This window comes from Myotis myotis, unplaced genomic scaffold (genome assembly GCF_014108235.1).
Source record: "Myotis myotis isolate mMyoMyo1 unplaced genomic scaffold, mMyoMyo1.p scaffold_m19_p_1, whole genome shotgun sequence".
In the NCBI taxonomy this organism is placed as follows: domain Eukaryota; kingdom Metazoa; phylum Chordata; class Mammalia; order Chiroptera; family Vespertilionidae; genus Myotis; species Myotis myotis.
Window position 1 is genome coordinate 96,889,439 of NW_023416313.1, and position 27,296 is coordinate 96,916,734.

Sequence of the window (27,296 nt, forward strand, 5' to 3'; positions counted from 1 at the left end):
TTCACCAAAAACTAAAGTCATGTTTTTAACTGCTTCAGTGAAGTCATATTTTAATATGAGAGCAACAATATAACTAATAGCATTCAAGTTTAGCTCTCAGTCCCTGGGGCTTACCTCTAAGTGACTTCATGTAGAAAATCACAGAAGGCATATCTCTCGTTAGCAGTATACATCACACAGCACTACTTTGGAAAGCAGATGGAATAGTTCCTCAGAAAGAACTATGCCAATTATGAAAATATACAAATGTATTTATAATTATTTTTTACATTTTCTAGGTATTTTTGTAAGAAAAATCTATGTATAGTTAGACTTCACATTTAGAAGCATGATAAATAGCAAAGTTTTGCAAGTTGCTGTTCACTGGCTAGAGTGGCTTCTTAAATCCCCTAAGCAGAGACTTCAACTCAAGTTCTGCTTGAATTATACCTAGTTGAACTTATTTCTCATATATTCACCAACTACTAGCTTTGTAATCAAGAAGGTTCATCTCAAATTATTTAAAGTAGATAAATGTATATAAATATTAGGCCTACACTTTAAATTATGTTGAAAATAAGTAATTCAAAGGAAAACACCTCTGCATGTTAGAAAGGGGATGTATAGAAGGAAGACATTACTTGAGCAATTGACAAGTAAAAAAAATACTACCTCTTAACATTCAAGTGTAGGTTCAATAATTATGAAATCAAATTATAAATTTATTTTTATTTATGTACTGAATATATAGCAGCAGAACACTTTATACATATGAAACAAAGACAAAAAGGCTAGATTATAAGTGTGTTTCCAAATGGAAATGCTTTCAGAAACTTACCAGTCGTACAGTTTTTAAATTCAATGTCATCAATTGCAGCTCCTCCTCCTAGATCCCTTGTTCTGATACCTTGGAACATAACTTCAAAATGTCTTAATTTTCCTAGCAGGATGACAGCCTTTTGCCACTGATCACCAGAAGTATGCTTACTTTCTTGCCATATTTTTGATAGTCCTTTCTCTGTCTGAAAGTAAAATAGTTTACATTAGAGAAATAATTAAACACAAGAGAAAAAGAATAGAAAATAATTTCCAATCATTTCATCAGTGAAAACTAGATTTAAAAACATTGAAACTCTGATTATCTATCTATCTACATAAAAGCCTAAGTGACATAACGAACAAACGACCAGTCAGCTGGTTGCTATGATGTGCATTGACCACCAGAGGGCAGATGCTAAATGCAGAAGCTGCCCCCTGGTGGTCAGTGTGCTCCCACAGCCAACCTCCTATGGCCAGCCAACCTCCCACGCTTCCTCCCTCTGGCCAGCCAACCTCCTGCAGCCCCTTTCCGGGCTGGCCAGCCCCTCCCCGCCCCCACCCCCTGATTGGACCCAATCACCGGCCAGGAAAAGAGACCCCACCTGTGCAAGAATTTGTGCACCAGGCTTCTAGTGATATACAGTGGGGCCTTGACTTACGAGTTTAATTCGTTCCATGACAGAGCTCATAACTCAAATTACTCGTATGTCAAATCAAAAAGTGAATGAGTGAGACACGTGATGCTGGGCTGATGTTGTGGCATTCACTGTGACGTTCGCTGCAACAACTAGTGGTGGGGTATCTGAAGCTGGCTTGTAACCCGAATTTTAGCTCGCAACTCAAAGCAAAAAATCGGCCGATAGACAGCTCGTATCTCGAAAAACTCGTTAGTCGGGACACTCGTAAGTCAAGACCCCACTGTATATTACTGTATTGTTCCATATACAAGACGTTATTTTTTTCTAAACTCATCAGACTGAAAATCAAGGGACATTCTTATATATGGAAGTCAGCCGAGGAGGGAGCTGCATGGGTGCGTAACTTCCCACATCTTGTCAAACAGGCTTCTTCAATCATGATTCTTATTGTTTCTGATGTCAGCTGATGCTGTAATTCAAGCATGTCAAACTCACAGCCCACAGGCCACATGCCTCATTTATTTGGCCTGTGTTAGCCTTTGAGTTTGACATGCTTGCTGTAATTGGAGGTGGAGGTGGAGAGTGCACAGATGCAACAGGGACTGGAGCGTTCTGAGCCCATAAAGATGTCAAAAAATAAAAAGATAAATACTGGTAAGCGATTGTCTTAACTCTGCAAAATTCAAACTGAATATAACCAGCTATGTAAAAGAGCATGGAAATAGAGCTGCAGAGAGACAATTTGAACGTCCTCCCACTGAATGTATGATCAGACAGTGGAGAAAACAGTAAGAACAACTCCTTAAGATGCCCAAAAAGAAGAAGGCCTTAAGAGGAAAACCAGCAAAATGTTTAAAATACTGATCTCTTAATTTGAGAAAATTTGGAAAAGTGGGGGGGGGGCGTCTTATACATGGGGTGTCTTATACACGGAAAAATAGGGCACATCATCAAAACAGACATACTAGTATTAATCTACTGCAGTGTTTCCTAAAAGCAATCCTAGAAGAAGTCAAAATAACTTTGTTTTGTATTTTCAGAGATGCCATTATTAAAAAACTAGAGGCCTGATGCACAAAATTCATGCAAGAGTAGGCCTGCCTTCCCCCAGCTGTCGGCACCGGCTTCGCTCAGGCACCCGGGACCCGGGCTTCCCTCTGGCACCTGGGACCCAGGTTTCCCCCTGGCTGCCAGCAGGTACCCGGGACCCAGGCTTCCCTCTGGTCACCAGCAGGTACCCAGGAGTCAGGCTTCCCTCACAGCCCCGGCTTCATCCAGAAGGTCATCTGGAAGGATGTCTGGTCTAATTAGCATATTACACTGTTATTATTATAGATGTCCACATGGCCAGCATGGCTCAGTGGTTGAGTATCAACCAATAAACCAGGAGGTCACGGTTTGATTTCTGGTCGGGCACATGCTTGGATTTCGGCCTTGATCCCCAGTGTGGAGCATGAATGAGGCAGCCGATCAATAATTCTCTCTCATCATTGATGCTTCTATCTCTCCCTTTGCCCTCCTTTCTGAATCAATAAAAAATATATTAAAAAAATATCCTACTCAATTCAATCCACCTTTCCTGTCATGTATACAAAGTTTTTTATATATTATGGAATCTGAACAGTTTATAGAAATCCTGGATTTATAGCTCTAGATATTCCTTCAAACTTCTATTCATATTTTTAATTATTGAGACTGCACTTGCCTTTAAAGAGCTGAAATAACTTAGAGAAGGAAAGGGAAAAGAGAGATGAAAGGAGGACTATGCTGGGAAAATCCCTTATCCCTCATGGATATGATAAAGGAATTGTGGAGTAAATTGAGCATGGATGAAAAGCGATAGTTTCTAAATTCAGTCAGATTTCAAAAATTCTATTATTCTATTATTTTGACTACTTAAAATTCTATTATAATATTATTATTATATGAGCACTAACTATAATTATTTCTATACCAAGTTCTTCATTTATAAAAGAAAAATTAATTTCTAAGAGACTTAGGTAATTATCTCCTCTGAATGTCTAAGGTTGGTCTACTAGTAGTATAGTATTCTGATATCTGAATAATCCCAATGTAGTACATATAACGTGACATGACATATAACATAACCCTAATGATAAAAAAAAAAATGAAGCCTCTAGTAAAACAAAATATAAACCAGTTGAGCACAAGGACAAGGCTTTAATTGTCTACAATTTTCTTTGCTAATTTTGAGCCTAGGCTATCTCTGGGAATTAGATGTTTAATAAATCATGATAATAAATACAGGAAAGATAAATAAATAATAAATAAATAAATAAATAAATAAATAAATAAATAAATAAATATATTACATTTTGTTTATGGTTAGTCCCAAGTAATTAATATCCCAGGGTCCAGTACTCTGTTCTTATGATGAATTCACGAGAAAAACTGGCTTTGAAATTTATAATCCAACAGTAGAATAAAGAATATTTAGCGTAATGGCATTCAGGAAATCAAGGAAGATATTTCAACAGATTTATAGCATACAACTCGGATACATGTAATTTTCTTTTTTCTAAAGAAAAAAGCGAAATGTTTGAAAAAGACATCCAAAGGAGTTACGCATTCACAGTTTCATGTTTTAGGGATCTACTGTTAATAATATGGCTGACCCTTGTTCTGCTGAGGGAGACACAGGTCAATCAAGTGGCTCTTCCTCTGCTGAGTTACAAAGAGAAAGCAGAACTCCATATCACTTCATCTAAAATTAACTTCACAAAGCAACTGAGGTAGATCTTTCAACATCCTTTCCAAAACAACAACACATCTTTACAAGCAGAGACTCTTGTAACTTCCGCCTGAAGATGAAAAATCCACACCTACTTAGTGGAGCTTTGGATCTGTCGGATGGCTAAAGGAGAGAAGCCATTTTCAAGGTCAGTCTTTGACTCTCAGTGATGTCTTGGTGATTTGGAATCAAAGGAATCATTAGTTAAATTAAAGCTTAGAGTAGAAGGGTTCTGTCTGACACGTAGCTATATAACAAGCAAGAATATTCATAGTCTGTCTTAAGTTACAAATTTAATTCGCTTTGCTGATTTTTCCTTTCAACCTGCTTCTGAGGTTAACAGAACCACTCATCAACCATGTCTCAAAAGGTTTCCAACAAAAATCATCAAAGAAGATCGTGTAATCACTTTAATCAATAAAAGGAGAACCATTTCTTAAATCTTACAACTGGCTTTTTAATAAAAAGACTAGAGGTCCAATGCATGAAATTCATGCAAGAGTAGACCTTCCTTCCCCCAGCTGCCAGAACCGGCTTCCCTCCTGCACCCAGGACCTGAGCTTCCCTCCAGCAGCTGGCAAGCACCCAGGACCCGGGCTTCCCATGAAGTCCTGGCTTCGTCCAGGAAGGTTGTCTACAAGGACATCTGGTCTAATTAATATATTATGTTTTTATTATTATAGATATTTGAATAATACACTCATTATCATTTTATGTGTTAGGAAAAGAAAATAAGGGTCAATTCTTTTAAAAACCAACTATGGATTAACCTACTGATGTGTTATTGTAGAATATCATTCTAATATACTTGCTATTGCTCCACTTTGATATATAACATATAAAATCTTAGCCCCATAATTATCAAAAGCATTCATCCAAATGTGCAATGCAGACTTACTTATTTATTGACTTATCCATCCAGTCATTCATTTATTTAGCAAACATTTGATGCTCATACAGATCCAAATACATACCAGGAACAAAAAGGTAAAAAAAAAAGGCTGTCTACCCTGTGATGGTATTACTCTAATAGGAGGGAATCATAAAAGTAAATAACTATAAAATTACTACAGAAATACAAAACATAGCAAGTTTTTAAAAAGTAGTTACATATAAATTCCCAAATGTTTGTTCCACATACATCAGTGCTTTATTTACTTAATATTCTGATTTTAATTCTTTTTAAATTGAGAAAGGAAGGTCTCTCAATTCAAAGTCACATCTTTGCAACTGCCCATTCTTGTATCATGGTGGATGTTAAATTCAAGAACCCAAGGCAGTACACATATGAGAAGTGATTAACCACACTAACTATAATTAAAAATACACATTAATACAAAATGTTTAAAATGTAAAAATTGAAAAAATATTCTCTTCTTATAATTTAACTTTTCATACAGTTTTAATTGAATTCCCATCTATTATGCATATTAATCCTTTTATGTTATACTAGAGGCCCAGTGCACAAAATTGTGCATGCATACGACCCCTAGGTCCAGCCTGTTATCAAGGCCATCTTCCCTGGCTGCCAGCTGCCGGCAGCTAGCCCCAGCCCCACTGCCACGCACCCAGTTCCCCATTCACCATCCAGTGATGGGAGCCTGATGGCTGGGGGAGGCACCAAGAGGTCGGCGTTCCGCCCACTCGCCAGCCCCATCCCCACTACTGTTCGCCCTCTGTGTGTGGGGTGACTGGTGGGATGGGGGCCTTGGCCTGGTGCCACCTGCATCCGCTGCCACCCACCTCGGTTCCCCATTCACCATCTGTGGTGATCAGAGCCTGCGGGCCAGGGGGAGGGACCAAAAGGTCAGCCTGTTCCGCCCACTTGCCTGTCCTGCCCCCCGCTGGCATTCACCCAGGGACCAAGAAGTTGGCTGTTCCCACCCACTTGCTGGCCCCACCCCCACTGCAAGTCATGCTCTGTGTGGGGGGTGACCAGCAGGGCGGGGGCCTTGGCCTGGTGCTGCCACATCTCCTGCCTCCCACCCCGGGTTCCCATTCACCATCAGTGATCAGAGCCTGCAGGTAAAGGGACTGAGCGGTGGTCAGTGCACCTCATAGTGGCTGGTCGAGTGGTCGTTCTGGTTGTTCTGCTGTTATGGTTGCTGGGCATTTATTATATAGGATGTTACTTGTCTGTTTTGGCAGTGTGTTTGTCTCATACTTTATTCTCTTCTTTCCCTTTTGGGTCATGTAAAGAGTAGTGATAAAAAATACTAAAATGTTAGAGCCACTTCAAGTTGTAGATCTATATTAATAAAATACTAGATAGCCATTTGAATTTCAGTTTCATATGTTTGAGGTGAATATATAACTTTTCTTCAAATTATTAGTCTATTTTCCTAAAACCAATTGTTCAACAACTCTTTCCTCCAACAGTTTTTCTCTTTATCATATTGTGAATCTGTTTCTAGAATTCCCATTTCAGTTTGCTCTATATTCCTCCATCAATATCATACTTATTAAGTCACTATATTTTGCTCAGGGAAGATCTAAGTGGACTTAATTTCTGTATTCTTCTTAAACTCCTGTACATTATATTTAGTTTATATAAATATTAGTGACCCAGTGCATGACATTCGTGCACTGGTGGGGGAGTTCTCTTAGCTTGGCCTGCACCCTCTCACAGTCCAGGACCCCACAAGAGATATCTGCCTGCTGGCTTAGGCCCACTTCCCCTGGGGAGCGGGCCTAAGCCAGCAGTCGGACATCCCCCAAGGGGTCCTTAGTGCTGCCATGGAGGCAGGAGAGGCTCCTGCTACTGCCGCTGCGCTCACCAGCCATAAGCCCAGCTTCTGGTTGAGTGGTGCTTGCACTGACCACCAGTGCATTAAGCGTCTTTCCCCTGGTGGTCAGTGTGCATCATAGCAACTGATCGTTCCGCCGTTCAGTCTATTTGCCCATTAGGATTTTATTATATAGGATAAAAGATTCTAAAAAGTGGGGAGCAAGCAGACTAATTAGAGATTTCAGGACTTGAGGAACCATAGGTGGTGCATTTTCTAAATTTTCTTTTGTATCACATATTCCAAAATGGACATGAGAATCTGGCAATGTGGAATATCAACAGGCGCAGACTGCTCTGTCTTAGCCAAAGGACCAAAAAAGGAAAGTCTAGCAGAAAGAAAACATTTAGATAATAATTGTTCTACAACAGCCAAGCACCATAGAAAAATTACAGTCTGACTGCCCACCCCAATAGCAAAGGCCAGACAGAGAGCCTAGATGGCCATCCAAATTAGGCCCCAAGAGCCCAAGACCCTTTCTTCCCAGGCTTTTTCTAAAAAGTGAAAAATGAAAGAATTTGTCTCCAGTAGAACTACCCTAAATGAATGGTTAAAAGAACTTCTTTGAACAGAGAGTAAAGATATGTTAAAGAGATGTAAGGTTTGTATGCTTGAGTCAGATAAGTCTTAATGTTACATTTTAATAGTCACATTTTCATCCTTAATATTATTTTTATTCTTTTGGTTTTCTCATATATTCATTCTCCCAAATGAATTTTAGAATAATTTAATGAATAACTGAAATATTTAAATATTGAATTATTTTACCATAAGATATCATTTATTTTTTGATACCCTGTGATATCTTTTTTAGGCCTCTTTTTATGCCACTAACTAAAATTTTATAGTTGTCAATAAATAAGTTACAGACCTATTAAAATTTATTTCTAGATATAGCAATGTGTGTTACAATGTTGAATGGGATACTTCTCTGTTATTCTTTGCTGACTGTTGATAATATAAACAAATCATATTGTCAGGATGGCAAACTAGCAATAATTGTTAGCTCCCTCACCAAATATAAACCCTGAAATACTATAGAAACTACTGAGTAGAACAGGTTTGATAAACAGCAAGTTGGAAAATAAAAGAAAAAGAAAGAAAGAAAGAAAGAAAGAAAGCAAGAAAGCAAGAAAGCAAGAAAGCAAGAAAGCAAGAAAGCAAGAAAGCAAGAAAGCAAGAAAGAAAGAAAGAAAGAAAGAAAGAAAGAAAGAAAGGAAGGAAGAAAGGAAGAAAGGAAGAAATAAGAGAGGAAGGAAGGAAGGAAGGAAGGAAGGAAGGAAGGAAGGAAGGAAGGAAGGAAGGAAGGAAGGAAGGAAGGAAGGAAGGAAGTGGGAAGTGCCGGAAGCCGGTCCATCCTTGCTGCTTGACACAGTCGCTGCAGGAAAGAAACATCTGCACAGCATATGTTTCAAAGGACCTGGCGTATATAGCATACTGTTCTTAATATGTTTGCTCCCCTTAGCGCTGTGTGTTTTAACCAAGGTCACCTCTCCGAGAAAGGTTGTTTCCCCAGGTAGGAATTTTTCCCTGAAGTCAGGGAGGGGATGCCTCTCCTAGAAAGGTTGTTTCCCCAGGTAGGAATTTTTCCCTGAAGTTAGGGAGGGGATGAAACTCCTTAACTAAGTGCCAGGCGGGTAGTTAATCACTTTAACTACAAACAGTCATGCTTAAGCTACATAATCTTTACTCCCTGGAATGGAGATAAGAAACGCCCTAACCTTTGTAATAGAAATTGACAGGATTAAAATCAACTGGTATAAATACGGATGTAACAAAACAATAAACAGCAGAACTTCGCTGGAGATCCAGACCAGAACTTGGCTGGAGATCCTGGCTAGAGATCCTGGCTAGGCTGCTGATCAACTGAACGCTGTCTCCGTGTCCTTCCTTCTTCGCCGACTCCGTCTACACCTTTGGGAACCCCTGGACCTGCTGGGGTTGGACCCCGACAAGGAAGGAAGGAAGGAAGGAAGGAAGGGAGGAAGGAAGGAAGGAAGGAAGGAAGGAAGGAAGGAAGGAAGGAAGGAAGGAAGGAAGGAAGGAAGGAAGGAAGGAAGTGGGAAGTGCCGGAAGCCGGTCCATCCTTGCTGCTTGACACAGTCGCTGCAGGAAAGAAACATCTGCACAGCATATGTTTCAAAGGACCTGGCGTATATAGCATACTGTTCTTAATATGTTTGCTCCCCTTAGCGCTGTGTGTTTTAACCAAGGTCACCTCTCCGAGAAAGGTTGTTTCCCCAGGTAGGAATTTTTCCCTGAAGTCAGGGAGGGGATGCCTCTCCTAGAAAGGTTGTTTCCCCAGGTAGGAATTTTTCCCTGAAGTTAGGGAGGGGATGAAACTCCTTAACTAAGTGCCAGGCGGGTAGTTAATCACTTTAACTACAAACAGTCATGCTTAAGCTACATAATCTTTACTCCCTGGAATGGAGATAAGAAACGCCCTAACCTTTGTAATAGAAATTGACAGGATTAAAATCAACTGGTATAAATACGGATGTAACAAAACAATAAACAGCAGAACTTCGCTGGAGATCCAGACCAGAACTTGGCTGGAGATCCTGGCTAGAGATCCTGGCTAGGCTGCTGATCAACTGAACGCTGTCTCCGTGTCCTTCCTTCTTCGCCGACTCCGTCTACACCTTTGGGAACCCCTGGACCTGCTGGGGTTGGACCCCGACAAGGAAGGAAGGAAGGAAGGAAGGAAGGGAGGAAGGAAGGAAGGAAGGAAGGAAGGAAGGAAGGAAGGGAGGAAGGAAGGGAGGAAGGAAGGAAAAAAGAAGCAGAAATTGTGAAACACCTAGGAAGCCTATAGGTTTTCTTGAATACCAATGCCTTGGGGGTGGGTAGGGAGTTCCTTCAGCCTGGGAAAAAGGGAGTTAGAAAGATCAATGAGTATGGGCTGTAGGGGAACTCCTGTACAGGCATGTCTTTCCTCCTCATTACTTGTAAGAATGATTGCCAGGCTTTACAAAAACCAGTACTTCAATTTTAAGCTGCAATGTCTGTGATCTATTAAGGCAGCTGAAATATTAATGTATGCAATTTAAAAAACATTTAGGAAATTGAAATATCTCAGGAAGGAATGTGAACTGTGACAAAACAATCTAAATGTATTATAAATGTATAAAATAATTTCATTAAGGGATTGGAAGAGAAAGGTGTTGATCTAAGTAAATTTGGAATGAATGGAATCTGTAAGACAAAGGCAAAGGAACTGCATATAAGCACTGCATTCTAGTTTATAAAGTGGTTTCCCATGAGAATATAGGTTAACAGTTTGAAGCCACTATACACATACATGTACTCCACAATTGAAAAATTAATTAAATGCATAAATAATAGTGAGGACCAGGTTTCTCACCTTTGTAGTAAGAGGTTACAGATGAATGAGGGCTAAAGCTAGAATCATCTATGTGACAATGAATTATAGTAGAAACATTATAAACTTGCATTTAGATTACTATAGATACAAATGGTTACAGATAGAAATATGTGTAACTATGTGTATATACACAGGTTTGTATATACACACGTATTTCTAGCTCTGTCAGCTGAAATATCCTACAAGCAATAAGACCCCATTAGCAAGGAGAACACCTAGTGCCCAGATTTGGTTTATAATAACATCTATACCAGTAAAAGCCTAGGTGGCCCTTGCGCCCTTGTGCGACTCCCTCACACCATCACAAGATGGCCACCTCCATGTTGTCACAAGATGGCCACCCCCATGTCATCACAAGATGGCCACCACTAGATGGCCGGCAGGGGAGGGCTGTTGGGGGCCATTGGGCTAGAAGGGGAGGGCAGTTGGGGGCAATTGGACCAGCAGGGGAACAGTTAGTCATCAATCAGGCAAGCAGGGGAGCGGTTAGGAGCCTGCAGACCTGGATTGTGAGAAGAATGTCTGACTGCTGGTTTAGGCCCGATCCTATGGGACCGGGCCTAGACCAGCAGTTGGACATCCCCCAAGGGGTGCCAGATTGGAGAGGGTGCAGGCTGGGCTGAGGGACCTCCCTGTGCATAAATTTTGTGCACCAGGTCTCTAGTATATATATATATAATATACAACATTAGATTATCTACACTAATAAAAGAGAAACATGGTAATTGGCGTACGACCGCTACCCTTTTCATTGGCTAATCAGGGCAATATGGAAATTAACTGTCAGCCAAGATGGCGGCCAGCAGCCAGGCAGCTTGAAACTAACATGAGGCTTGCTTGCCTCAGTGACAGAGGATCTTTGGAGGAAACCAACGTTCCCCGCCAGCGGCTGCAGGCCTCTGAGCGGGCAGTTTAAGAAACATTGTAACAAATACCGCTGGACTTCAGCCAGCAGATTCGCAACATTGTAAGCAAAGGCCAGAACTTACTTTCAGCCGCGGAGGCCTAAGAGCTGGATCCAAGCCTCAAGGTAAAGCTGGCCCAGAATAAAAAAGAAAAAAAGGAGCGGTTGGGAACTTCAGTCACTCCCAGCCTGAAAACAGCCCTCAGCCCCTCACCCAGACTGGCCAGGCACCCCAATGGGGACCCCCACCCTGATCCAGGACACCCTTCAGGGCAAACCAGCCGGCCCCACCCATGCACCAGGCCTCTACCCTATATAGTAAAAGGGTAATATGCCTCCCGGCACCAGGATCAGCGTGACAGGGGGCAGCACCCAAACCCCCTGATTGCCCTGCGGCTCTGTGTGTGACAGGGGGCGGGCCCCAATCCCCTGAGCAGCCCTGCTCTGTGCCTGATAGGGGGGAGCTCGCCAACCACCCCCCCCCCACGGGCCCTGCTCTGTGTGTGACGGGGCGGCGCCCCAACTCCCCAATCAGCCCTGCTCTGAGCCCAACTAGGGGCTGCACCTAGGGATTGGGCCTGCCCTCTGCCACCCGGGAGCAGGCCTAAGCCAGCAGGTCGTTATCTCCCGAGGGGTCCCAGACTGCAGAGGGCACAGGCCGTGCTGAGGGACCCTCCCCTCCCCCCCGAGTGCACAAATTTTTGTGCACCGGGCCCCTAGTATATATATAAAAGGCTAATATGCTAAGTGTCTTTCCCAATGTCCAACTGGTCACTATGATGAGCACTGACCACCAGGGGGCAGACATTCAATGCAGGAGCTGCCGTGAGGCACACTTGCCATTTACAGAGAAACGGCAGTGTGGACCTGGCCAACAAAGCAACACTCGGTTTCCTCCAAGTGGGACAGAGGCCCCGCCACCATTCCGGAGTGACAGCCACCAAACACAGCTAATGCTGCTGAGACCCCATGGGCAGTCCAGAAATGGTTGCTGTGGTTGCCAGGTAAGGACATCATGTAGCAATGCCCAGCTTCCTCTCTCTCGTGACGACTAGCCCCCTTGCAGTTTTTTCAGCCCAGGAACACGACTTCCTTTATAGCCAGGTGGAAACATTTCACACTGTAACCAAATGTCTGTGAAGCATTTTCCTGCGCCTCATCTAATTTAATCCTCACAGAAGTTCTGGAGTAGGGAGATAGGAGACTTGGTGGAATCCTATTTTCTTTTCATTAACCGGAAAATGGAGATTTAGAAAGCTTAAAAAATTGACTCAACTGAAAAGAAGTAAGAAATGTTAGATCTTGAAAATGAATTCAGGTTTTCTCACTGTGCAGAATATAGTCAAACGCTGCTGCAGTTAAGTATGTTACCTTTTGTTCTCCCTGCGTGATCTACAATAATAATCTACTTCGTGTTGATATTTACTGCTGTGTTGCTGACAATTACCTGAAAGAGAAGTTGGGGTGCTTCACTGGGCTGGAAAAAGTTTAGCTAAATCAGAAAGCAGGTCTAATTAAGCAAGTCTATTCTATATCTATATAAGGCTAAGTTGACTCGTACATGCACGATACTTATAAAGCTCTCACTGGCCCCAATTGCACGTGGGTGTTTCCATCTGTCATTGTTGATTGTGAATTTTGTTGACACTTCTATTATAAAGGGCAAATAGCAATATTAAGATATTTCTTCTAATTAATTTCCTCTCAATGTGCACAAAATTCATGCACCAGGCCACTAGTTCCTTTATAAAGCTGTGCTACATTTACTGGTACACCATGGAATACTATGCAGAGTAAAAAAGAAAGATTTCTTACCTTTTGGAACAGTATGGAGGGACCTGAAGAGTATTATGCTAAGTGAAATAAGCCAGTCAGAGAAATACAAGTATCACATGATCTCACTCATATGTGGAATCTAATGAACAAAATAAACTGATGAACAAAATAGATCCAGAGACACAGAAACATGGAACAGACTTTGGAATCTCAGAGGGAAAGTGTGGGTGGGTGGATTGGTGAGTGAGAAGAGATTACCCAAAGAACTTACATGCATATATGCGTAACCCATGGACACAGACAATAGGGTGGGAAAGGCCTGGGGAGTGAGGCAGCTTCAGGGTAGAAGGGGTCAATGGAGAAAAAGGGCGAACATCTATAATACTTTTAACAATAAAGATAATTTTAAAAAAAAAGGAATCAGGACTCTATGCAGAAAATGGCTGGCTCAGAAAATATACAACATGGGCCTGGGGCATTTTGTAGCACCGGAACTTGAGAAAGTGTTTAAAAAATAAATACCAGCTATGATTGGGGTATATCAAAGGGAAAATGGAGCCAACTGAAAGAAATCCCAATGTCCAAAGTTGGAATAATTTGAGCAACAACAACAACAAAAGATAGTATTGGATTATAACCCATGGGGTAAAATATATATCAATGAGTCCATATTAATATAAATAGATGTTGAATAAATAAATGAGGAGAATAGACAACTCTGTCCCACTGAAGAATTCTAAAGATACTCCACCCTTAAAGAGGAGGAGCATGACTTTCTTCAAAAGAGTATCATTTGAAAGGGGATAAAAAAGTAACTTACCAGTGGAGAGACATGACAAGCACTAACCACCTCAAGCCTGTGAGAAAGGTTGCTATCACAGCGATATTACATTTTGATAGTCTGTGCCCTTGATATCATGTGATAAGAATGGCATTTTGCTTCTCTGGTCTTACTCCCCAAAACACATCACCCTCCGTGTATTAAGAAAAACACCATGTGAAATACTGATTGATAGATATTTTACAAAATACCTGAGCAATACTTCTCAAAACCATCAAGGTAATCAAAAACAAGGAAAGGCTACTGTCACAACCAAGAGGAGGCTAAGAAGACATGACTACTGTAACAGAAAAGTGGTATTAGGGAAAAACTGAGAACATCTAAATAAGGTATGGACTTTAGTTACTATTTACATACTATACTGGTTCATTAATTGTGACAAGTGTGCCAAACTAATGTAAGATATTAAAAATAGGAGAAACTGGAGTGCGGGGTGTACGGGAACTGTCTGCAGTTTCTTTGCAATTATTATATACATCTAAAACTACTATAAAATAAAAGCTTGATAAACAATTTAAAAAATCTACTCTCTATAATATGTAATTATATATATGCATTAATACATATTAATTATCTTATATAACTATCTATGTAAATTATATAATTATATTTCATGTAATTCATGAATAACTAGAATTTGGAAATCCAATTTGAGGCCAGAAAAAAAGAACTATCAGAAACTTTTTTCATTTGTAAGATAATAGAGAATGCACAGCTTCTAAATATTCCAATTTTTAAAAGCTTTCTTTTTGTGTCCATAAAATTTTTGCTGTTTTTTAAATTTTTTCATCAATTACAAAAATTAAAACATCTTTAAGTAAGCATAATCCTCATAAGAAATTGAGCATATGAATAATATATAAAAAAAGATGAAATGCCACACAGACATCACCTTGAAATAAACAACAACAAACATAATTTAATATATGTTTGGCCCTAATCATTGTCCATAGTAGCTTAGTTTTCTCTTCTCCCTCTGAACAAAATTAAAACATTGAATATTTAAAACCACATGGATGATTTAACTAGTATTAAGAGCATCCATGGTTATAATAAAATATTCCTAAGTACCTTTTAACAAATGGAGAGGAGTGTCTAGGGCCTAGAATATGTTTCTAGCAGATAAATTTATATAATTCTTTAAATAATCTAAAATATTAAGTATTTAAAAATACTATAAATTCCTTTAAAACTTAAAAGATATTACAGTATTTACATTTTATATACAAGTTAATGCTATTTTGAATTTTTGGAAAGAGTGAAATTGTGTAGGCTATTTTAAATTTGCATAAAATCTCTTCCCCAGAAATATCTGGCACATAGCTGTTATGCTTCGAGTAAGTTCTCTAGCTCAGTAATTCTTGTGTTTACAGAAAGCCTTCTGCCCTCAGAGAATCATGTTGAGTATTAGATCAATATACTCATTGGGTAGATGTGTGTGGTCTTAGATAGATATTTTGTAAAATCATTTTAAACAGACAGAATACAGTCACGTTTTTGCCAGGATAATGTTCTGTTAAATCCAAAATATTTATTTTTAGCAATTTTCTTTAAAAATCTAGGCAACTAATATTGGCCTTTTAGTTGAAATAAACAGTTTAATGAAAAAAATTAGAGATGAATGAAGCTGAAGTTGTATAATTAATGTCTAATAATCACATTCATTTTTACCATACTAATCTTTCTTTTTTCTCAGTGTTTCCAACTGCAGAATCATACACTCATTCACATTGTATTAGAAAGTTTAGTTTCTCTTTCATTCATATAAACACATACAGATGATCTATCTATGATCTATCATCTATCTATCTATCTATCTATCTATCTATCATCTATCTATCTTTCTATCTATCATCATCATCATCATCATCTATATCTGCACACACACACAGACAGACAGTGGTCACAAAGTCCCCCATGCATGACTCTCTTGAGTCTTTCTATTTTCCATACAGATGTTAAAGTTTTCCTGCATGTTCACATGGTCATTTTGTTTCATGTTTAATGGAGCAACATATGATATCAACCTTTAGGTCTTCCAAGATAATTAGCAGTGCTAAAGTATTTCTCTACTATAATGGTCTAAAGTTAATGGGCATAAGTTGTTTGCCACAGCAAGTCTGATCTGTTACCATTCTTTCATCCACTAAATGTGTCATTATGATATTATTTGCCCAGCCAGTGTGGCTCAGTGGTTGAATGTTGACCCATGAACGAGGAGGTCAGGGTTTGATTCCCAATCAGGACATATGCCCAGGTTGCAGGCTTGACCCCCATTCTGGGGCAAGCGGGAAGCAGCCAATCAATGATTCTCTCTCATCATTGATGTTTCTATCTTTCTCTGCCTCTCCCTTCCTCTCTCTCTGAAATAAATTTTAAAAACACACATAAGAAAATATATTATTTAACCAGGAAAGGATGAGTTGCTGGATCATTATCTTCTAGGATAACTGTTGCTTGGGCACATCTATATCATGGTGGAGTAAATCATGTCTGAATAAGCACTGTGTATGTTCAATAAGCAATATGACTGACATGCTATTAAACACAATTTGGTTCAACCAAGTGATCTTATAAAATCAATGTTCATACTGAGACAGGAAGTGACGACTTCTCAATTAGCAGGCACGCAATCTCATGCTAACGCGACTCAGAGATCCTCTGCCCAACCTCCTTTCCTACCAGGTATCTTTTCATTCCTCCTGTGCAATGGACACCCACCCCTTTTCAGTCCTCACAGTGGTCGCCAACCGGTGGTCCGCGAGGTCGGAAAGGTTGGTGACCGCTGGTTTAAGGAAACCGTTGAAGTCTAATGGCCCAAGCTCCTTCCCATTTCAGCACATTTATATGAAATGCTCCTTTTCTTTGCCCCTTTCAATCCAGTTAATTCCCACTCATGTTTCAGTGGAATGACCACTGTCTCATGAAACCTCATTGATCTCAACCTCTCTACCATAGGCTCTGAGAGCACTTTGCACTTCTCGTTATAGCTCTTATCTCCCTTGTCCTATGTAGTCTTTACTAGTGCGATGACTTGATAAATATTTCTCTCCATCAGATAGAATAGAATGCTGGGTAAAATCTGATCAATAGTACCTAGCTAGCCTGGTGCCTTGTATAGAGTAAGGTGCTAAATAAATAACTATAAACAAAATGCATATGTCTACATATACATAGGAAGAGATAATAAAAGCACATTATTTAAATGATACTAAATGTGTATGCAGTATAAAGAATGTAATCTGAAAAATATATTCATTATAAAGCATCAAAATATATTTATTTTAAAGCATCTAAACTATTTCAATTTCCTTTTCAAACTGTTTTCAGGAGCCTAGGATATTGGGATTTTGGGAAAGAAAGACAAGACCAGTTCACAAATGCAATTACTGAGATTACAGAATTACAATATTAGTATTATATTTTTCTCTTTAAATGTCACTTTGGAGAAGCCTTCTCAGGACTTCAAGGGTGGGTTCCACTCTTAATCATATCATATCATCCTACTTTAGAGTTTATAGCACCTTTTACTTCTCATTTTTAATTTTCTTCTTGTGTTTTAATTATTTCAATAATTGTTCTTTTTTTTTTTTTGTCTTCCCACCACAATTTAAAGCCCACAAGGATGAGAATTTTTCTATCTTAATCACCTCTGGATGTCACTTACCTAAGACAAAGCTTGGCATGGGGTGAGCACTAAAAAAACATTCCTTTATTCAATGAAAGCATATTGAATTTCAACGTGGTGAATGAAGATATTTCCTATAAAACTTTGACTATATTTCAGATTCTTTCTTCGATATAGGTTAAAACTAATTGTAATGAGTTTAAATTGAATAACTTGTAATAAACATTAAAAAATTCACTAAAAAGTATGTTCTCTAAATACGGAGTTACTACACTCATATAGATAATTTTCTGAGACATACTATAATTGTTCTAAATCTTATGTGACTCAAAAAGGAGTAAGAAGTAGTTATAATAAGAAGTAGGCTGTGGAGCTGATAGTTCTGACAAAGTTACATTCAGAATGATTCTTGAAAGGTCTTGGCTGAACACTATAGAAAAGGCTCACTAACCCAATTAAATTCTCAGTCTATGATATTATGATATTCAAGGTGATTTCCTACTTAGTGGTTGATGGCTGGTCTCTACTGTCTTTCACACTACATTTCGTTCCTGAAGGAGAAAGACATTTATATGGTTGAATATAGGAGGACAATGTTGGAAAAAAAATAAAAATGAGAGTCCTTAGGAAGCGTCTGACAGGAAGAATAATAAGAGGAGACATGAAGGTCAGGAGCAGGATGTCAGTCCTGAATGATTGTATCTGCCCCTTGGTACACTACTATTCATGAAGGTCGATAACCATTCGATGCAAACAGAAGAACAGCATTTTATGACAAAATTATTGGACATAATTCAGTTCAGTGTCTTCCTCCAGGAGAGAGGAATAATGAGAGAGAAAATAAAACAAATGTATGTGAGTCAAACAGCAAACGAGGACAAATGAAAGCTAAGATCCTTGTACAAGTTTTTCTTCCCAAAGGGACATTGTTTATAAAAAATAAATAAAAATATTTAAGTAGAGTATTACAAGTAACATTTTCAATTCAAAATCCTCTGAAAACCAATACTATTTAATGGTAGACACAAAATAAAATGTATAAAGACACTACTAGTCAAGGAAGTATATATTATGTATGTATGAAGAATGGGAGGATTTTCGTGCTTGAATAAATCATTGGATTCAGCCAACTAGAAATACTGTTTGGTATTTAACAAACAAGTGAAAAATATCCAGACTTTTACTCTCCAATATATTGATGAAATAAAGATTATATTGAAAAAGCTATTGCAAAGCTAATATACGAGCATAAAGATGAAAAGAAAATATCATCAGTTGTAAGTCAGTAACAAAAGAGGTAAGTCTAGCCATCAATGATTTATTAATTTAAAATTAGAAACTTCACATGTTAAAATGAACTTATTTATTTATTCTTCCTTACTCCTATATGGAGCAGCAAGTCTAAGTCAGGCATCCTTCTACTTGATGATAATATATAAAAATAAAAGCATAAATATGCTAATTAGACTGACGTCCTTCTGGACGACCTTAAGGATGAAGCCAGGGCTGCAAGGGAAACCTGGGTCCTGGGTGTCTGCCGGCAGCCGGAGGGAAACCCCGGGCCCGGGTGCCGGAGGGAAGCCAGTACCGGCAGCCAGAGGAAGGAAGGCCTACTCTTGCACAAATTCGTGTATCGGGCTTCTAGTACGTAATAATAACAGAAATGAAACTTAAAATGAAGATTGTTTTACACAAACTCAAAGGAGACATTTTAACTTGCTCACTACATTTTAATATTCCCTAATGCAGGTGAGGACAATGCAATCAGAATAATTACTATTCATGTGAGTGTTGTATTTTAATTTTATTTAGTTCTTATTAGGTGTCTTTTGCATGCCATTAATTAAGCCAGTTGTCAAAAAGAAAAATAAGAAGTTACGATTGAAGGGGCTCATAAATAAATGGGAACAAAAACACCATATAACTATTGTATTTGAGTGTGAGAAAATTCCATTATATTATAGAAAAAGTGTATAGTACTTTAGTGAGGTTGCAGTGAAATGAAGGGCCTATGTGAAATTAGGAAAGTGCAATAAAGGGTATAGCATTTGAATGGGGCTTTAGAAACAGAACAGGATAGAACCAAATACATAAAGTAGATGAGGACATTCTAAGCAAAGAAAAACAACATGACTAAAGGCACTGAGGTATGAAAGTGTTTTAATATTTTGACAGACCTGAATAGTCTGATGTGGTTAGAAAACCAAAAGTGAGTTAAGAACTGAGGAGCCACGACTAGATATAGAGACCAAGGCCACGATATGGGAGGTGTCCTTCATTACATGTTGAGGATTTAAGTCTCATTCCTATAGCCAATTAGAAGCCACTGACAATCGTTAAGTTGGGGTGTGCCTTCACTCGATCTGCTTTGGAAGGATCAGATCTTTAGCAGATAGAGCTGAAGACACTAGGCAGGATGAATTCATAGAACTTAATCCCAGAGTTATGAAGGGAAAAAATGGACAAGATTTATAAGTGAGTTGGGATAGGGTAGATGTCAACAAGGAGGTATAAAATTTGAGAGCAAAGGCTGAGGTTCCTAGGAATGGACGATGCTTTTAGAATGAATGGAGGAATTGAGGGACTGCATTACAGATCTAGTTAAAATTGGATATCATAAATTAGTAAAGGAAATTATCAATATACAGTACATGGCTTTTTCAGTAGGCCAAAATCAAGAACTAGAAATCATACAAAGATTGTTAAAAACGTATACAGAGAGCTGTGAAAGTTTAGGGCTACAGCAATTATCAGAAGAAGCCACATGCTTGGAGTCCAGGTTCTGGATCCAGAGTGATTCTGTTTGAACCTTAGTTACGCCCCTTACTAATGTATGACTTTGGGAAAGTCACAATTACTTTGGCTTCTTGTTTCTTAGCTGTAAAATGGAGATGACAGCAATATTCATTCAAAGTACTTTACCTCAGACCTTTGTAATCAATGTTTTTAATTCAAAAATTTTCAAACATTTAGAAAGATATTAGAGTACTGTATTTTAAGTGTACACGCAGTAAGTGTATTATTAATTATATATAGTTGCCTTGGTGGAAGTTCAGAAGAAAGGAAAAGAGGAGGTAAGTAAACATAGGTGTGTGCTTCACAAAGAAGGGATATCTTTGATCAAATTAACCAAATGTAGAATAAGCTATAAAAGCTAGGAAAGACTTTTAGACCACCCACTCACATCCAAATCACCGGCACTCCAACTTTCAAAGCCCCTCTCCCACCCCAACAAGACATGGAGGTAGTAAGGGAAAGCTGATATTGGGTCAAACTGTTCTTTATTCTCTCCACAAGGTGGGGACGTTGGTCTAGAACAGTGGACACTGGTCAGAGAATCTGGACAGGTGATGAAAAAGAGGCAAAGGATCTACAGAGCCTTAGGTTTCTATGTTAGGACATTATTGCATGTGATTGGATATTTTGTCTGCTTGCATATGTGTATTTATTACTCAGGAGTGGGCAAAAGTAGGTTTATACCTGTTCAAAAGAAAAAGACATGCAGGTTATGATTATTACAATAGCTTTATGAATTCAAAAGAATGTCATTATGGCACTGTAAACCTACTTTTGCCCACTTCTGTATGCAATATATATATAAATAAAGTACTGGAATGCATTTCTTCTTGGGAAATGCCATGTCTTGTTTCTTTGTGTTCCTCTATAAAGACGCCTAGTGCAATGTGTCCTATAGAGAAGATGCACAATAAATTATAAAAAATTGAAACTTCTTTTGGCTTTCATGATGTAATACTAAATATAAATTATAGTAATATTAACCTACTAGTAATTGTAACTATTCTGGGGTCTTAGATACAGCCTGTTTAATGCTAATAACAATCCTGAAAGTACCTGCTATTAATCTATTTTATAAATAAGAAAACTAAAGCTCAGTGGTGAGGAAACTTGAAGCTGAGAACATATATATAACAAGAAAGGTAGTAGAGTAGAGGTTGAACCAGATTTGTCTGAGTCTAATGCCCATGCTTCTGTCCACTGCCTGGAACTGGGAGCTACACTAACAAATGCTTGTCTACAAAGCATGGATTAAGTCCTTGCTAAGCCAGATGCAATGTTTTTCTTTAAAAATGTAATAACAACACTCTCTAATGTATTATCTGGACATTTTAACTACTGAAATACCAGGTAGTAAAGAACAAAAGTTTCATTTGGGTTAGCCTTTCAATTTACTATGTATGTAGAAATATGAGATCCATACTATTAAGGTTTAATATCATGAAAGAATCATGAATGTCCCTGAAAGCCTCAGGCAATAACTCTGAGATCCCAATGCCCAAGAGTAGTCAATTAATTTCCCAGCAGCAAATGGTAAGAAGGCTTACTAAGGACAAGAATACTCTGTGGAAAGAATAATTATTGCATTTATTTAGTCATACCCTTCTCCCAAGGACATGACCTAGATGTCAGTCACAGACGTTCCTCATAGCCACGTTCATTAGTAAAATGAAACTGCAAATACATACACATATTTGAGTCGCTAGAGTTTCTTCTCAGTTATTGCAGGCTGTATGTGGGCTTTGCAGGACAATGTCATGACCAGTTAGTGATGTCTCCATGAGACCCAGTGGGAAGCAGTGCTGCTTTTTGCAGGTACTTCCCATTCCTTCAGTTGTATGCTAAGTGATAAATGAGCTAAAATCTCTCACTATTTTCAAACTCGGCTCATCTATAATTACTTTAATTTGAGCTCAATGGAGTCTAATGGAAATAACTCACGTCTTTACTAATTAGACATGTTTTTAACCACTTTGAACCTCATTTTCCACATCTGGAACATGAAAACTGTCTCATTTACTTTGTAATCTTTTTTTTTTTTAAATATATTTTATTGATTTTTTGCAGAGAGGAAGAGAGAGAGACAGAGAGTCAGAAACATCGATGAGGGAGAAACATTGATCAGCCGCCTCCTGCACATCCCCCACGGGGGATGTGCCCGCAACCCAGGTACATGCCCTTGACCGGAATTGAACCTGGGACCTTTCAGTCTGCAGGCCGATGCTCTATCCACTGAGCCAAACCGGTTTTGGCTACCTTGTAATCTTTTATGAAGATTTGAAACCAACCATTTAAGGCTTCTAACATGATGCCTGATATAGAAAATATTAACATTTTACCAATATATTTTCATAATAAACACTGATTAATAAAATCTCTATCAAATTATAAATATACTAGAGGCCTGGTGCACGAATTCATGCACAGGTGGGGTCCCTCGGGGTAGCCTGTGGGGATCGGGACCCAGTTCACGTCCCCAGCCTTGCAATCCCACAGCCCCACCTGGCACCCCGCCATGGCTTGGCACTGCCCCCTCACCTGCTCCACCATCCCGCCTGCAGGGTGATTGATTTGGGCTGATCCCCCTACCCTGCTCCCTTAGCATCTGGGAGCTGGGCAGTGGCCCAACCCCCCCTGCTCCCACTGCTGGTTGCTGTCTGTGGGGAGATCAGGAAACTGCTTGCACCCGCCTTGGCTTGGTGCCGCCCGCTTACCTGCTCCACCCTCCTTCCTTTGTCCACTCTCATCAGGGCCCATCAGGGCCAGCAGCAACTCTACTACTGCCCATTGCCAGTGCTGCATGACTGATGCCTGCCATGTTCTGTGCTGCCCTCTGGTGGTTAGCACACATCATAGTGAGATGTCGAACTCCGGTCTTCCGGTTTGAACTCCTTGTCAAATGACCGCCCAAGGGGACAATTTGCATATTAGGATTTTATTATATAGGATCCTATCTAATAAAAGAGTGATTGCAAATTGACCATCACTCCAACACACAAGATGGCCACCCCCATGTGGACAAAAGATGGCCACCCCAAGATGGCCGGCAAGGGAGGACAGTTGGGAGGGACCAGGCCTGAAAGAGAAGGCAATTGGGGGGGACCAGGCCTGCAGGAGAGGGCAGCTGGGGGCAATCGGGCCGGCAGGGGAGGACAGTTAGGGGCAACTGGGCTGGCAAGGGAGGAAGTTAGAGGTGACCGGGCCAGCAGGGGAGGGCAGTTGGGGGTGACCAGGCCAGCAGGGGAGCAGTTAGGCCTCGATCAGGCTGGCAAGGGAGTGGTTAGGGGATGATCAGGCTGCAGGCAGAAGTGGTTAGGGGCAATCAGGTCGGCAGGCAGGCAAGTGGTTGGGAGCCAGCAGTCCCAGATTGTGAGAGGGATGTCCAACTGCCTGTTTAGGCCCGATCCCACAGGGGTCCCAGATTGGAGAGGTTGCAGGCTGGGCTGAGGGACACCACCCCCTGTGCATGAATTTTATGCACTGGGCCTCTAGTTTCTATAATAAACCTCATCATTGTCTAAACAGTATCATCCCACAATCTATTTTCTTTCTAGTGAAATGTTTTTGGGGAGAGATGAAGAAAAATAAAAAGTAGGAAAGAAATATGTCTTCATTCTCAAAGAGTAGGTTAATGCCCTGGGATTCAGTGTCAGTGGTGGGGAGACGAATAAATGTGCTGGTAGCTTGTGGCTCCAAGGAGACTCTAAGGACAAATAGTTACTCTGCAATCACCGGACTCCAAAATTGTCTGGATCACAGAGGTCGCCATCTGCCCTGCCCAATTCCATATTTGCCAGACTCCAAGAAACAGAAACGAAAACACAAACAACAACAAAAATGTAGATATCAATGTATACATCCACAAGTACATATATACACACCATGCTGTGTATATCTACACACTTATGTATGTATGCATATTTACTACCATACTGCATATATATACACACACATGCATGTATATTTACCATAGCCTAGTCAATGCTACTATTTATTGGGACTCACTAGAAACCATTCTCTTTTCCACATTAGGGAGTCACTAATGACTAAGGAAGGGAAAAGGAAGAAATCATGACTAACAGGTGAAGGCAAAACTAAGTTAAAATCCAAATAAATAGCCAAAACTGTATTATTATGGCTAAGAATAAAAAAAAATACTTATTTTTTAAAACTAATCAAAAGGGGTTCACATGTTGACTTCACATTGTCATTTACTGGCTGTTAAGGGCAGATCACCACTGTCTTGGAAAGCCATCCTGGCAGATAAAAAGATATGGAGGAAATACCCCCAATCATTTCTTAATGATGTGATTAAATATACAACTATAATATTTTAAAAGACTAATCCAAAAATAATTCATGGCAACCATTAAGATGCTTTTGGAAAAGTGGTCCCCCTGTTCCCATCCTATCCTCTTGTCCTTTGTTGCTATGTTCTTTTAATTCTATTTTTATTCTATTTCTTTGAACCTCTTGACATTGTTTTAAAGAGCCACCCCTTTGTTAGCGATAGGCCCACACTTCTTTGGTACCCGATGCTAATCTGTTTGCTTGTCCCTGCTGCCAAGCAGACTCAGCTCAGAATTTTATCACTTTTGGACAAAGGCCATTTCCAGACTTAGAGAACAAGAACTAATGAGATTTTAAAAGCAAATTTTTAAAATATCAGTATAACAAACAAAGCACATTATTAAATCCTCCTGATAGTATCAACAATAAAATATTTTTATTGAAAAAAATAAAAGCAAGTGTTAATAACACCGAACACAATGGGAGGCGTTTCTGAATATAAAAAAGCAGGTAACAGTGAGTGGTCTATTTCACATGAGCAACAAATGTGTTTCTATATTTTAACTGTAGCATTGAAAATGATTTTAGCTCTAATTTTTGAAATGTTCAATGCAAATACGAAAATCTCATGATAATGTATGTTTCTGTGTAGGGCTGTATGTAACATATCTCTTTTTCTCTCTCTCTCTTAATTTTATTTGAGTTGACATTAGTTAAGATTATGTTAAAGAGCAATTGGCAGAATTCCAGAAATATGAGCTAAGTTCCCAAACTCTTGGGTCAATTTCTTTAATTAAATTTTTGTTCTAAACAAATTGTTTTTCCTTTTTTTGAGGGAGGAGGGGTGTGGGGGACTGTTTTATTTTAATGTTTGATCAATCTTCTCTGGGATTGATTTCATTCAATATATTTCTATGTCATCCTGTTAGATTAACACCCAACATAAATGACCTAAATAGCATATTTTTCTCACTTCATTCTTGTCAATTTGTCAACCTGTTCCTATGTCAAAGTGTGCTCATTGTTAGAATAATCATCCTTGTGCTGAATGCAATCAAACACCCTAGTACATGCTGGCCTTCAAGAACAGCAGTCAGATGTGTTTCAGGATGACACAAAACTGCCAGTCATGCAATCTCTTTTCAGCATTGTTCATAGTGAGGCTCTGGGCATCATGCTGGGGAGGCACACACAACCTCCCCCCCACCCCAGGGCTGCAACCCCTTGATTTCTCCTCTCTTCATTTTTAGCAGCAGGGTTAGTCGTCTCATGTCTTTATACACATGACAACCTGCCATTGGGGGTCCCTCAATACTCAGATTCTTCCCTGGACACTCAGGGGCCACCTGTACTTCTTGCAGACCAGGTGACGTGTGGCTTAATGCATTTACTAGTAGTTTAAATTTGAGCAACATTATTTGCATAGAGCACTCCATTGTAGGGGGTTTGTTTTGATTATTTTTGTATCATAGTAACTTTAAAGCCCATTATTCCTGAATTATGGTCATTTGAATGAAATAAACTACCTTAAGTATAATAGAAATAATTATTTTTATGTTTGTTAATGGAGTAGTCATAAACTTCTGTCCCCAAAGAAATAGACTTAGAGTAAAACATTAAATAGGATTGCATTTTACTACAGAATGGTGAGAGTGTACAACAGATCTATGCTTTATTGGAACAATATAAACAATTACAACTTTATCAAATCTTCTAAGCCAGATTTGGCCAAACCTCACACAGCCAATTACTCAGCTTCACAAAACTTCTCCAGTCAGAATAAGCACTGTTTTTTGTTGTTGCTGTTGAATGCAATCTTTCTATTTTAAGGGGTAACTTCCAACCTGACAGCATACACCAGGCGGACATGAGTACAGAGTGAGTTCAGCTCGCTGGGGGCTTACTGCTCAGGAATAGGCTAGTTATAACCACTGCAAATGAGCGCAGAGCCTGGTTAATGAAGGATTGCCCTGAAGTGAGACACACACAGAGAGAGAGAGAGAGTGCAGGCCAAACTACTTTTCTTGGGGGCATACTTGAAACACTAGAGTGAAGAATTAAAATGCTATCATTATTCCACGCTTTGCATTTCTCATAGAAATTTCCAGCCCAATTAGCAAGGCTTCATAACTTCCCACAATGAAAGGAAAATGAACTCAGACAAACAAACTTCAAGAAAAAATTCTAGACAGAAAGTGAAATCTGGCTTAGAAGATAATATAATGTAGTAATTATTTTACAGTGTTCCAATAAACCATAGACCCAGAGAATTCTGCATATTATCATTAGGTATAAAAATGCAATTCTCATTTGTTAAATTTTACTCTAAATCGCTACCTCTGGAGCCAGAAAGCAATTTACACTCTATGCTCAAATATTATGGGGTAATAAATATCTTTGTCATTCTTGAGTTCTCTCCAGCATGTTGTCTCATAAGACTTCAGGTCTTTATTTCATGGCTTCTCAAAAAATTGAAGGTCTTCTGGTTTTAGTCCATGTGTTACTGTGTTTGTTTACTGTATATAGCATTAATAACATCTAAAGTATATTTATATTGTTAAAAATTTTACTATTGTTTTGTTTGAAATTCATTTCTCATGCACATTACTATGTTCTGCATAAGGGTATTTTATTGATCATAAAATTGCAAAAATGTTGATAGCACAGCAGCATTCCATCTTAGGGCTCCATAGTCAATTTTA

General features: G+C 39.2%; 1 protein-coding gene across 1 annotated transcript in view; it reads right to left on the reverse strand.

Moving 5' to 3' along the window:
• The window catches only part of MALRD1 (MAM and LDL receptor class A domain containing 1), a 628,376-nt gene that overhangs the window by 243,899 nt on the left and 357,181 nt on the right, over positions 1-27,296 (reverse strand). Inside the window, exon 28 of the mRNA XM_036345532.1 lies at positions 818-1,001. Within this exon, the coding sequence (XP_036201425.1) occupies positions 818-1,001 (184 nt within the window). The remainder of the gene's footprint in view (positions 1-817; positions 1,002-27,296) is intronic.